Source organism: Hyperoodon ampullatus (assembly GCF_949752795.1).
Source record: "Hyperoodon ampullatus genome assembly, chromosome: 16".
Lineage (NCBI taxonomy): Eukaryota > Metazoa > Chordata > Mammalia > Artiodactyla > Ziphiidae > Hyperoodon > Hyperoodon ampullatus.
Genome location: NC_136929.1, coordinates 72,768,204 through 72,783,017, shown reverse-complemented (window position 1 = coordinate 72,783,017; position 14,814 = coordinate 72,768,204). Strand labels below are relative to the sequence as shown.

Below are 14,814 nucleotides of genomic sequence, written 5' to 3'. Positions count from 1 at the left end.
TTATTTATTTTTATCTGTGAAGGGTCTTCGTTGCTGCACGCTGGCTCTCTCTAGTTGTGGCGAGCGGGGGCTACTCTTCGTTGTGGTGCGCGGGCTTCTCATTGCCGTGCTTGTGGAGAACGGGCTCTAGGCACGCAGGCTTCAGTAGTTGTGGAGCACGGGCTCTAGAGCGCAGGCTCAGTAGTTGTGGCACACAGGCTTAGTTGCTCCGCGGCATGTGGGATCTTCCCAGACCAGGGCTTGAACCCATGTCCCCTGCATTGGCAGGCGGATCCTTAACCACTGTGCCACCAGAGAAGCCCAAGTCTAAAGCTTGATTCACCTAATTCACAGCCACCAGAGTGAGAAGAATAAATGATTTAGACTCCAGAAGCAAGAATCTAATTTCAGTGATGAGATCACTAGGGAGGTACTGCCTTTAACCATTCTGAACAGCATCCAAGGATGAAATTTTTATTCAATGAGCCCAAAGTACTTCTGTTCAAGATACTGCGTCTCATTCACAAGATGCACATACTGTCAACTTTCAGAAATTCTTCCTATTCAAAATTCTATCTTTATGTGGAGCTGAAACCTGCCTCTTTGAAATTTTACCACCATCTCCCTTCCTTGGTTCTGGTTATCTTTTCTGGTGAGTCAGAGAATGAGGCCAACATCTCCTCTGTCTGAAAGCCCTTTAAATATTTGAAGAAAACAATCCTGTCCTCCCCAAGTGGACTCACTTTTAGACTAAACATCCTCATTTCCTTGCACTGTTTTATCATTACCGTATTAGGATATGGCTTCGTTTGTTTATGCTTCTCTTAGAAATAGGTACAGATATTTCATGTGTGGTTTGATGATGGCTGATCAGGTAATTTCTCAGCCAACTACAGTTTTTCAGCAGAGAGGCTGGATACAGCCATCACGCTGAGAGCAGAGAAAAATTTACGAAAGAGAGCAAAAGAGGAGACAGCAGAAAAACTACGAAAAGCAGACACAAGAGCTCAAAACAGGGCTGTTGTGGGCAACAGTGGGTGAAAAGAAGGAGTCGTATATATAGTGTCTGCAGCTACCTTGTAGATTAGACCATTTCTCTAAGTGATATTGAAGATTAATGCCCCGTGAGGAAAAAGAGGTCATGAATCAAAAGTACCAGTTCCTCGGGGTTGGGGAGGGATGGATTGCGCGTTTGGGATTAGCAGATGCAAACTATTATGTAGAGAATGGATAATCAACAGGGTCCTACTGTAGAGCACAGGGCACTATATTCAATATCCTGTGATAAAGCAAAATGGACAAGAATATGAAAAAGAATGTATACGTATAACTGAATCACTTTGCTGTATGGTAGGATTAACACAACATCGTCAATCAACTATACTTCAGTAAGATAAATTTAAAAACAAAAGTACCAATTCCTCAGAAAATTCAAAGGACTAGCCAGTAGGAAATGGTTAGAATTGTTTAGACGCTGTCATTGCCAAGGGAGATATCAGTGTGGGAGGTCCAGAGCTGCCACAGAACTCGCTGTCTTCTTTCCTGCCCCATCCACTTGGCCAATCCGACATCCTGCAAGGCCTCCTTCAGAGGTCAAGTCACTCGCCATATCATTTTTGGCCTCTAGGAAGTCCTTAGCCCTTATCAGCAGCACTGCGTGGTCTGTTTTATACAAACTAGGGTTTCTGTCTTACCCACAGGAGAAGCTCAAAATGTTTATTGATCTGGTTCTAACGGTTTCATGTTCCCCTTAATCGCCTTCCAACTAGGTTTTCAAAGCACAGAGAGGTGAGGGATCGTGACTTGCACGTCCATATCCTGCAGAGTCCTGGGCAAATGTATAAGTGGTTGCCTTAACTTAATACGGCTTCTCTCTAATGCCCTCAACAATATAGTGATGTGTTTCTTTTTTCAGACATTCACTGGTGGTTTTCTAAAGAGATTAATCCAACGAACATTTCTCGAGTGATCTGGACCAGAAAAGTGAATAATGCGCAACGCTGAGCGTTGTATTAAAGGTCCATGCCAAGTGCTGTGGGGGCACGGGGTTCAGGGGGCATGGTGGTGAGACACGAGGGATGAGGTGTAGAGAAAGTGACCCAAGAGCGAAAGTGAATTTTAAAAGATGAGTAGGATTACTATATATAAAACAGGTAAACAAGGACCCACGGTAGAGCACAGGGAACTATACTCAATATCTTGTAATAACCTCTAAAGGAAAAGAATCTGAAAAAGAATATGTATAATGTATAACTGAATCACTTTGCTGTACACTCAAAACTAACACAATGTAAATTAACTGTACTTCAGTAAAAAAGATAAAAAAATAAAAGGTGGGAGTAGGATTGTCTGGGGGGGAACAAGTTGGGAAGGAAGGCTGTTCAGACAAAAGGAAAACGACGTGTAAAGGGCAGAGGGCCAGGGGGAGTGTGGTGTGTTCCGGTTTAGTCCACGTGGGGGGCCTGGGGCGTGTGAGGGGGATGAGAGCTGAGGCTGGAGGAGAAGCATGTGGAGGACCAGGTGCGCTGGGGTGAGGATAATGGTGACCAGGAACCGCTGCAAGACTTCCTTCAGAAATTCTTACGTATTCTGAAGTCTACTGGGGAGCCTTTGCAAATAGGCTACTGAAGAAATTCCATCTCTTCATGTAAAACCTCAGCGAGCCATAGACGTGTATACATCTAAGAGGCGCCAATTCGAAGACTTGATGGTGCTATAAATGTTATGTTTTCTGGGATGATTTTTGGCTTTGGAGAATTGAAATTGAGGTCTAATCTCTGTTCTAAATGGAAGCCACATGGCCAGAGTCCACGGTCAGATTAGGCCTCTTTAGGTTTTGCTGCTCAACAAAACTGTCTGAGGAAGCCCTTGGAATATTTTTCTTCCATGTGGTCTGTTTATTATGTGTTGCTTCTCTCTGATAGTATTTTGCAGCCTACTTCGTGTTAAAAAACCAGTTTACGAAGATGGTGGGAAGAGCCAGCATATGTGTAACTGGTGGGAATTGGAAAAAGAATGGATAATTTCCAGTGTGGGGTTTTTTTTCTCTCTACACCCATCTTCTGCCTTCTTGGATTTCTTTCTCACAGGTGTGGCCACTCTGGTCATTCTCTGTGGGTCAGTGTCATGGCTCTGGCAGCAGCTGGCTCTCCTGTCTTCCGGGAACTACTGTCCCCCATGGAGGCTGTGTTCTGACGGTGGCCTGTGTCCTCACCTTCAGCCTTGCCAGGAGGGGGACCAGCCAGGCCTTCCCAGTGGGACGGGGAGGGGGAAAAGGCGGTCAGGGAAAGGAATAGACTGGAGGGGCAGCGGGACACTGGGAGGTGGAAGGTTCAACAAACAGGGAAATAGGTGTCTGAGCAGCTTCTCCTGCTTTCTGGAGCAGTTGTTTACCTTGCACGGTGAGGTATGCTGAACTCTCTGCGGACCCCTTCTGGTTGGTGGCTTTGCAGTGATAGACACCTTCATCCTCTTCCGTGACTCTTTCAATAAACAGCGTGCTGCTTCCTGGTCCTAAAATAATTCCTGGGGAGTGAGAGATGTTTAGATTAGTGAGCCTGGATGACAAACCAAAACAGCCACTTCTGTAACACAACCCTCTTCCTATCAGTATGCCTTCAGACGAGGAAATCCAAGCTCTGGTTCACCTGGGCCAGGGCTGCTTATTTGTTTTCTCTCCTCCAGGCTTTTTCATAGTACCTTCTATAGCTCTGAGCCCCTACTTTGGAGATGCAGATCTGACCCAGGCCAGAAAGAAATGAGGTGGGGCTACCGCCCCCAACTTGAAAGAGCACATATCAAGGAGGCAGCATATCTAATAATAATAATAATAACTACCGTTTCCTCAATGCCCGCCGTGTGCCAGGCATGACCGACACCCCATTCCTATCTCGACAGCCACCCTGTAAGGGGTTATCGTCTCCATCTTTCAGACGTGGACACTGAGGTTTGGGGAGGTTAAGGGACTCAACCGAGGGCGTGCAGTTTGATGGGAAGCACATTCGTGGCTCAGGGGTCAAAGCCAATCCCGTTTCGTTGGTCCCAGTGGTAAAGAGCTTGGGCTGGGCTTTAATCGAGGCCTCACCAGCACAGCTCTGTCACTTTAGGCCAGTTACTTCACCTTTCTGTTTCAGTTTCCTCAGTCTTAAGATGACAGTGAAAGCAGTTCCTACTCAATCAACGGGAAAATGAATAGCAAGTGCCCAGCACATAGTAGGTGCTCAGTAAATGCAGGTTTAAGTATTACTGTGGAGCCGGTGTGAGGGAAGGAGCACCCGGCTTCCAGACCCAGTCGCTTCAATAGCAAGGACTGTCTCCATGTATTTGAGTACTGACTCTGCTTTAGTCTGTGGCAGAGACTTGGGCGGGTAAACACAACATACATACATTCTCTCTCCCCCCCAACACACACACACACACACACACACACACACACACACACACACACACACACCCCCCACACACACACACCCCCAGCAAACAGAAAATGTTTGATGCGTGAGAATAGGGACCCAATCAAATGTAAAGTGTGGCCGGGGAGGGGCTCAGTAAGAATAGGCCACTCAGGGAAGGCGTCATGGAGTATATGGGCCTTGAGTTGAGGTCAGGTTATCAGAGGTGATGGGAGAAGGAGGACCATTGAGAAAAGGCATGACCCTGAAATGAACACGCACCAAGTGCTCGTTCCGGAGTAAATTGAGCCCGACCAGACCAGAGGTTGTATTTTGTTAGTTGAAACAGTTTGTATTCTCCCGATTATAAAAACTATATCTGATATAGAAAACTTGAGGAATATTGGAAAGCATAAAGAAAATGTGAAAAGACAAACAAACCTACAATCTCATCCCTGGTCAGTTCTCCTTTAGTCTTTTTAAAGTGGTCTTTTTTCCACAGCTTGTTCATTGACATAATGGCTATTTTTCAGGTCCGCTGTGTACTGGACACTAGTCTAGATGCTGGTGATACGGTAATAAGCAAGGCACATGAGTCCTTGCCTGCAAAGGGCTTAAATTATAGTTTGGGAGAAGTACCAGTAAAGAATGTCATTTCAAGTAGCCATAATGTTTGTGAAAGAAATAGACCAGGTTAAGGAGGTCACGAGTTAAGGAGGGTGAAGAAGCTACCTTAGATGGGCTGTTTTGAGGAGACTCTGAGCACGTGACATTTTGAGCAGAGACCTGGGATGTGGGGTGAGCAGGTGAGGACCTGGAAGAGGGCATTCTAGGCACAGGGCGTAACAAATATAAAGCCCGTGGGGCAGGAAGGAGCTTGTTTAGGGAAAGATACAGTGGCTTTGTCCTGGGGTGACTGTGTTTGTTGAAAGTGGTAGGGATTGGTGGCGCTGGGGATCTTTTGAAGGCTTGCTTATGGGTTAGCATGTGGTACAGGAAAAAAAGTAATAAAAGTCTGACTTCAGGGTTGATAGTTTGAACAGCTGGGAGGGTGGTGGTACCTCTCCTGGCGGGGGGAGCAGGTGTGAGGGAGAAAAACCAAGAGTTCTGTTGTGTTTCGTGAGGTTTCATTGGGGGCCCAGGGAGGAGGTAGGGGTTAGAGCCGGCTGCACGGACTCAACATTAGGGAGGCACGGCAAGCCAGGGGAATGGAAACAAAGCTCATGGGAAGTGAGTCCGGAGAGAGACGACAGCTGGCCTGAAGGCTGAGCCCCGGGAAATCAGAGAAAGAGGAAGCAGCAGGGATTGAGAAGGAGTAGCCTGGGAGGTTGCAAGAAAACCAGGAGAGCGTGATTCCTAGAACCAAGGAAAGATCTCATGATGGAGAAGAGTGATGAGCTACGTTCGGTGCAGCGGAGAGACTACGAAGAAGGGAGATGACAAACCACTGGGTTTGGCAATGAGCCGTTTCAGTGACATCTGGGAACAGAAGCATGATGACTGTCACTTAGAGACAGGAGGGGATGGAGGAGAGACGGTTAGGGGGTTACTTTCAGGAGGGTAGCTGGAGGCCAGCACGAGGTCAAGGAATGAATTCGTTTTTGAAATGTGAAACTTTACAGCATGTTTATGGAGAGAGGGAGGGGGAGAGAGAGAGAGAGAGAGAGAGAGAGAGAGAGAACGAACAGAAGGAACAGCACCAGGAGTGGATTCTTAAAGAAGTGAGAGGGGATGGAACTCGGTGACTGAATTGGCCTTGCATAGGAGTCGGGATAGTTCATTCATTTTAACAGGAAGAACGGCAGAGCGTAAAGGGACATAGATTGGACAATTTGGTGATACATTTTCTCAATAAACAAGAGGTACTCATCTGTTGAAATTGAGGAGGAAGTAATTTTGGAGGTTTGAAGCGAGAGAAGAAGGTGTGAAATAGTGTGCTGGGAGAGAGGAAACAAGTCCAGGTGTGAAATGTTGGTAAGATTTCTCCTAATGCTTATACAAATTTACATACTGACCACCCCCCGAGTATCATAGCATAAGTTATTCCCCATGTTCTTACATGCTTTGAATATAATCATTCATCATATGCATGTACCCTAATGATTGGTATTAAGTTATATCTAATTGCTCATAACTATAAATAATAGTGCAATGACATCTGTAAGCATAAAGATTTTTCTGAATTTCAGATTATTTCCTTAGGAGAGATTTCCAGAAACAGATCTATTAAGTCAAAAGCTCTTGATTCATATAATCAAACTGTTCTCCAAAAAGATAATACCAGTTAAAGCTTCTACCAGCAGAGGATAAGAGACTATTTTATCACTTTCCTACCAGGACTGAGCAGGAGCATTTAAAAAATAGAAAACACAAAACGTTGTTGATTTGATAGAGTAAAATGATGGTTGCCTTAATTTGTATCTTTTTGGAACATTCTTTCATGTGTTTCTTAGCCATTTTTATTTTCAAAGCACCTGTTTTGAGTAGCTGACTGGAAAAGGTGAGTTCAGCTTCAGGAGAGCTTTGAAATCCTGGCTGAGGAGTTTCCATTCAGTGGAGAAGGAAAGAGAGGGTCACAAGGATTTTTGAGGGAAATGACCTAACGAGAGCGATGTTTAAGGAAGTTTAGTCTAGAAGGAGAATGCAGGATGGACTGGAATGAGGCAAAAGTGGTATCTGGAAGTCCAGCTCCGCAGTGGTAATTCAGGCAAGGAGTGATGAGGCTCCAAGTGTGGATGGTGGGAAAGGAAGTGGAGGGGGGAGACATGGAAACAGACACTTTGTAGAAACAAGCCACAGAAGTTGGTGCTTTATTGCATCCAGGAATAGACAGAGATGAGTCCAGGCTGGTTCTGGAAAAAACATGAGAGCTCTGCCCTGTAACCTTGGCTAGATCATTTAATCCCTTTGGGGCAGTTTCCCCATCTGTAAAACAAACAAACAAAAAAACCCTGCTTTATCTATTTCATGGTATTGCTATGAAGATCAACAGAAATAATTTCAGTGAGAGCTTTGAAGCTTTGAAAAGTGCAAGATAGGGTATAAGTGGCGCTCCCAGAAAGTGAAAGTGTGGCTGGCGAGTGGGTGATCGGGGCAATGAGCGTTTAGAAGAGCAGCGATCTGGCTACCCACAGTGGTCTCCACTGCAGCGGACCTGAACCTCAACCAAGTTTCTATCACTCGGATCCCAAATTAAGGCTAACGGCATGATCAAATAAAGTCAAAGGACTTGGATTTCACCCAAGGAGACAGATGTGTAATTGTAGAGGTGAGAGGATGGTGCCAGGGATGCTGATGAGCTGACATCATCTGGCTCAGTTCCCTCTTCCCATCACACGGAGGAGAGATGGGGTGAGAGAGTGTCCAAAACCAACAAGCACAGCTCTTCTTTCTGACTTGGCCTCACTCCGCACATCAACAAAGGCACAGACCTGGATACGTCATCATCAGGCCCCTGAGAAACCTCATCACACTTCTCTCATTCTCTACTCTCGCTACTTATTTCCCTTCTCACATAAACAGGCCAGTTAGTCCCCTTACTATTCTTCCCCATTCATCAAATCTTCTGCCCATACTTAAACGAGGGGAGACGACTATAGTTCTTTTTTTTAAAGTCTTTATTGAATTTGTTACAATATTGCTTCTGTTTTATGTTTTGGTTTTTTGGCTGGGAGGCACGTGGGATCTTAACTCCCCGACCAGAGATCGAACCCACATCCCCTGCATTGGAAGGTGAAGTCTTAACTACTGGACCATCAGGGAAGTCTGTCCCCTAGTTTCTTTAATGCCTTAACCTGTTGCTACCTTGATGCAACCTGTTCACTATGATACAGGCTCTGGTCTACCGTGGAGCTCACCTTTTAAGGAGGGCTCTCTTTTTAGTTTTGAATTTTTTCATTGTAATTTCAAAGATTTTAAGAGTGCAGAAAAAATATAACCCATGTGGCTCACCATTAAGATAGCCAGATGTCAGCATTTTGCCATATTTGCTTTAGACCCCTCTCTCTTCTTTGTGAAGTGTTAATTTTTAAATTTTTATTGGAGTATACTTGATTTACAGTGTTGTGTTAGTTTCTGCTGTACAGCAAAATGATTCAGTTATACATATATCCACTCTTTTTAAGATTCTTTTCCCATATATGTCATTACAGAGTATTGAGTAGAGTTCCCTGTGCTACACAGTAGGTTCTTACTAGTTATCTATTTTATACATACTAGTGTGTATATGTCAGTCCCAGTCTCCCAATTTATCCCTCCCCGCTTCCCCATTGGTAACCATACGTTTGTTTTCTACATCTGTGACTCTATTACTGTGTTGTTATCAAGTTCATTTGTACCATTTTTTTAGATTCCTCATAAGCAATATCATACGATGTTTGTCTTTCTCTGTCTCACTTCACTCAGTCTGACAATCTCTAGGTCCATCCACGTTGCTGCAAAAATTTATAGATACTTTCCCCCTCCTCCTCCCTCTCTCCAAAGCTTGTGGATTTTAAAATTCCAAATAAATTGTGTCATATGGTACATATCCTTTTTTAACTTGGACTTTTTTCTATTCAACAGTGTTTTAATGTTCTTGTTGTTACATGTAGATGGAGTTCACTTCACTGATATATAATATTCCACTGTATTAAAAAGCCACAGATTTTTTTAAAATCCACTTCTCTCCTATAGGGTAGTTAGGTAGTTTCTACGTTTTTTTGATGTTACAAAGAAGGCCACAATGCACATCTGATACAACTATGTGTACCTTGTTATACAATATCTCCTTGTACTGGGTTATAGGATATACCCATTTTCAACTCTACCAAGTGTTACAAAATTGTCTTCCAAAATATACCAGTTTACATTTTAACCAGCAATGAGTAAGTGCTCCCTTTTCCCATTACTCACCAATATTTGGTGTTATCAGGTGTTTTAACTGATGGCAAAATTTTGGGTGTGAAATGACATCCCTGATTACTAGTTAGGTGGAACATCTTTCTCCATTTTGGTTGGCCATTCAGGCTTCTTTTCCTGTGAATTGCCTGTTTGTGTCCTTTGCACATTTTCCTATTAGCCTATTTGTTTTCTTCTCAATGATTTTAGGGTTCTTTACATGTTTTGGATCCTGAGCCCTTGTTGGTTAAATATGTTACAAGTCTTGCCCATTCTATGAACCTTTGAAACTTTGTTTATGGTGAATTTTATTTTATTTTTATTTTTATTTTTTTAAGCGTTACACGGGCCTCTCACTGCTGTGGCCTCTCCCGTTGTGGAGCACAGGCTCCGGACGTGCAGGCTCAGCGGCCATGGCTCACGGGCCCAGCCGCCCCGTGGCATGTGGGATCCTCCCGGACCGGGGCACGAACCCGCATCCCCTGCATCAGCAGGCAGACTCTCAACCACTGTGCCACCAGGGAAGCCCCTATGGTGAATTTTTAATACAAAAGTTTTTAGAATCTTAATGCAAAGTCAAATTTATCAATCTTTCTATTATCCTTTGTGCTTTTTGTTACTTGTTAAAGAAATATTTCCTATTCTGATATCATAAACCATTCATTCCCCTTATATACTTTCTTCCCCCAAAAATCTGATTAAAGAATTTTGCCTTTTCTCACTTAGGTGTTTAATACATGTAGATTTTCTTTTGGAGAAGGGTATGTTTATTGTGTGAGGTAAGAATCTAACTTTTACTGTATAAATAGACAATTATGCCAGCTTCACTTACAGAATAATCTGTTCTTTCCCCACTGAGTTGTGGTGCCAGCTCTGTCAGAAACTAAGTTTCCATATATTTGTGGTTCTGTTTTTAGGCTATTTGTTCACAATGACCTATTTATCTGTCCCACATGAGTTAAACCATGATTAACTTAAGTTATGATTGCTTGATAACACATCTTAATATTTAGTATGAGATGGTCCCTTTTTCAAAATTGTCTTGGACCTTTACACTTCAATATGGATTTCAGGTTTAGCTTGTCAAATTCTGTAAAAAGCACTGTTGGAATGTTGATGGGAATTCCACTGAATTTATGTAATAATTTGGGGGAAATTGTCATATTTATTTTTAGGTCAAAACATGAAATTGTCAATATTTTGACCTATAAAAGGGCTCAAAAATGGTTCAACTTGATAATAAATATTCCCAACTAAGAATACCAAATATCTTGGCGTTACTTAGGTCATCTTTCATGTCATTTGATAGCTTTAGGATTTTCTCTTTAAATATATTGCTCTTCAGTTATATTTATTCCTTGATAACATTGTAATTTTTGTTATTATGCAAAATGGCATTGGGTTCTTTTTTTTTTAAAACATCTTTTTTTGCGTATAATTGCTTTACAGTGATGTGTTAGTTCCTGCTGTATAACAAAGTGAATCAGCTATACATATACATATACATATACATATATCCCCATATCGTATTGGGTTCTTTGAAGAATCACTTTATCTGAATTTTATCTTTCCCCTTTGGGTGTTAGTTATTAGAACTAACAAGTAGAACTCATAAACGTGATGCTCTGCTTTGTGTTGCTGAGGTAATTTAATTGTAGGCCTGCTTCCTTCCAGAAGGATCACCTAAATAATTTCCAACCACAAAAATCATGACAATTCCCATGGAAACTTACAATTTATCATGATCAAAACTCTTCTTCACCCATCAAAGTCCAATTCAAATGACACTTCCTCCTTGAAGCCTCCCTTGATCACCTCAGTCAGAGGTGCTAATTCGTATCTGATGGAATTTTATGCCATTCATGTTGCATATTTTTTGAATTGACTTTGTACCTATTATGTGTAAGTTTTTCAAAGGTAAGGACTAAGTTTTACTCATTTCCCTTTTCTTTAGAATATAACAAAATGTCTGGCTCATGGTAGGGAATGAGTGTTATGTTTAGAAAAAAAAAGTAGTTTTTGTTATGATAGTCTTGGCTCACCAACTAAATGATAAAATGCTTTGAAGTTGGCATATGATAAGTTTTCAATAAATGGTAGCTATGATGATGATGTATACAGTTCTAGGTACACAGTAAATAATCATACCTTTAGAGTGGCAGTTCTTAAAGGAATTCATTAGCTGAGAGCTGTATCTGAATTAAGGATCAGAAGAGCGAAAATATAGATTCAGGATGGTTAAAGTTGACCCAAGAAAACTAGCGATAGGTTGTCTGACTGATTTCCCGCAAACAACACAAAGGAGATAGTGCATATCCAGTCAAACTTTGGAGGTTGGAAAACTATGTCTGGGGAAGAGAAATCCAAGCTTAGTAAATTTAAAAGGCTGACAAAATTCGGAAATGAAGAATGATGGGCTCACCAAATAGCACTAAAAAGATGAATGAGTCCTATGTTTTCAAATGGTCACCATGCAGCTTCTTCCTTCTTTATTGAGAATTTCACTCTAAGATCAAGCCTTGTGGCAAAGCCTTTACAGATGTAAGAAAAAAAAAGTTGGTAAAGTATGGAATAATCTGAGACATGGTGAAAAGCAGCCTTATAATAATGTGCTAAGTTGGAAGAGAGTTGTGAGATGTTTAAAACATATGGTCTAAAGGGGATCTGATGGGCGATGTGATCTGTGGTGAGACTGTTTGCTCTATAGCCTTGAAAAACATAAAGAAGAGAAGCTCTTAGAAAAGAATGAGATTAAGGACAGTGATGAAAAAGCTGTATGATATTCCTCTCCATGCAACCACTGAATAAGGGAAAAGCCATAAACAAAGGTTCTTTCATTTGAGATAATGTCTGTTGCTTTACTAGTTTAACTTCCAAAAGTGGGTTATGATAACAGAATAGATTTAAAAGCTCTTAAGAAATTGTAAACCAGTTGAATTGAAGGGGTTGTGGTTGAAGTGAGCACCTTGAAACTATGCCCAAAACACATGTATTTCTAAACACTTAAAAGTGAAAAGCATTTTTTTTGCCGTTTCACTGTGAACTTTACTGTTGCTCCAATGAAGTAGTTCAAGATGATTTGGGCACTTAAAAAACATGTCAAGTGGTGCTAACTCTACGGTTATTGGCTGTAAAACCTTAGCTGTTCACTATTTATGTCTATAAATTATAAACACACATGTGCGTGTGTGCACACATGTAATATACACACATGCGCTCATCCCCGCCCCAATAAATTCTTGTGGTATGTTCAGATTGGCCATAGCCCCTTCCATGGGGTTGGATGAATTTGTACTGCAGGATACAGCTATTCACCTAAAGTGCCCTTTCGGTGGATAGTAAAGTAGCGTTTCTATGTATGACCATTTTAAGGCAGGAAATAATATGGCACTGCACAAGAGGTTAAAGTCAAGAAGGTATTTTTCCATCGTTAGGAGAATAGCAAAATAAATTGTGGGAACACATACTATGTTATAGTGTATGCCTGCTTAAAAAAATGAGGCAGACAATATGTACAGACATAGAAAGATCTCCAGGATATATTGTGATAAAAGCAAGTCATAAAACACGGAGTATGAGCTCAACTCAAACTTATCTTAGAGATGCTGGCTTTCCCATATAGCCCCACTGTAATCCATTACCTTATTTTGTTCATCACAGTAGTTAGTACTAACTGATTGTATGCTATAGGCTTGTAGTTTTGTTTGTTAAATTTATTACCTGTACTTTTCCATTAGAATGGAAATTCAAGGTCCCTGTTTTGTTTCCAGCACCTAGTTATATTCCTGGCACAGAGCTGGCTTTCTGTAAACAGCTGTTGAATGAATGAATGAACCCCATCTATCATTTGCCTCACATATATCTGTGCCCCACATTTGCATATATACACATATGTGGGTAAAAAATGGAAAAATCTTTGATGAAATACACATGAAACAGTTATGTGTTAATTCCCCATAAGGGAAATTTTTATAGCTTATTCTATTTTGGTACTATGTGAGCTTTTAAAATGAAAATGTACTCATGTATTACTTATTTAATTAAAATAAATAACAGTAGTTTTAATAATGAAATTGTAGGCCTCTTTACCATCAATAAAGAGCCACTGAATGAAAGTTTAAAAGCTCTGTGGATCCAAATACTTATATATTTGCAAAACTTTATAATATTGACTATGCATAGAATGATAACCTATTTTTGAAGAAAAGCATATCTATGCTTCACAACAATTTACAGTTGTGGGTTAAAGCAATAAAAGGACAAACCAAAACCTATTCCTTCAGGAGATGAGGAAGAGGGAGAGAGAGGGAGAGGGATCTTAGTAGCAGATTATGCAAAAATCAAGTTTTGATTGAATGTGGGTGGAGGAGGAATGAACTTGATTTAACTTTTTCAGCAGCGATTTAGTCATGCAAATGATGGGCTGAGTTCACAGATTAGCTTATCTGAGAGTGTATTTGTTGGCATATTTTCCTTAATTGAACTGGGCAGAGTGGTGACCCCAGCTGCATTGCTACGTGTCACTTTAGATCCTGGTTAAGCTGTTTCAAGTTTGTCCTTGGGGGGAGGAGGGGTTTCCATGCAAATGCTGAACTTGTGAGATAGAAAAACCTCATCTCATTATTCTGCCAAGAGATGGAGGAGAAAACTTAGCCAGGTAGTGTCTGAGTTTTCTTTCTTTAGTCACCCAGGCTTCAGTGTAAGCAGGAAATGGTGGATTGGGGACGGAGACCCCCTTCCACTCCTAGAGCCCAGACCATGGCTCTTAGTTTTGGAGTTAGAGACTTTGGACAGGGCACAGCCCCCGCTGGTCTCTGGGAAGACTCCTGGGAGAGTCTACCCTCCCCCTCCCCCATCCCCATCCATCTTTATTTCTCTCTTCGTTCTTTTTCTCGCTCTCCTTTTTCTCTGCTCCTGGTCTCTCCAACATCGACTGCTCTTCAGACAAAACAAGCTGCTGATCATGGCCATGCTCAAAGTACAGTTCCATGTGTCAAAGAGGTCACAGAAAAGGTCAAAGAGGAGGTTAATTCACAGTCAGAAGGGAAGAGCCTTAAGGGGTATGAGGTTTCCGTTTGAGGTGATGCAAAAGTTCTGAAACTAGATACTGGTGATGGTTGCAGAACATTGTGAAAATACTTACTGTCACTGAATTGTGCACTTTTAATGGGTAAAATGGTAACATTTATGTGTATTTTGCCACAATTTTTTTTTTTTAAAGGGAGAGGATCTTTCTAAAGCGATGCCCACATTTACAAGTTCTCTCCCATTTCTTACGTTCTAAATTTTTCATTTGAACATTCAAGAGGGCTTCTAAAAAGGCACCCAACCAAACGTAAACAACTTGCAGGGGACCTTGTTGTTTATATGAATGAGTCTGTGCCGGCTTATGTGTGATCTCTCAGCTGGGTCTTGCTGTGGCTGACAGCTTTCGGGAGGCTTCTCTGGGCTGAATGGGGATGAGGATAATAGGCTGGAAAAGGCATCCAAGTAGTTTTCTTTGGGCAAAGCATTAGGATACGATATGATGCTATGTATGTACATGTAAGACCTAAATACGGTGGAA

At 41.7% G+C, this 14,814-nt stretch overlaps 1 protein-coding gene across 1 annotated transcript in view; it reads right to left on the bottom strand.

Moving 5' to 3' along the window:
• FLT1 (fms related receptor tyrosine kinase 1) overlaps positions 1-14,814 on the bottom strand; it is a gene marked incomplete at its 5' end in the record, with an annotated part of 171,621 nt that overhangs the window by 45,081 nt on the left and 111,726 nt on the right. Inside the window, 1 exon segment of the mRNA XM_079721561.1 lies at positions 3,373-3,504. Within this exon segment, the coding sequence (XP_079577687.1) occupies positions 3,373-3,504 (132 nt within the window).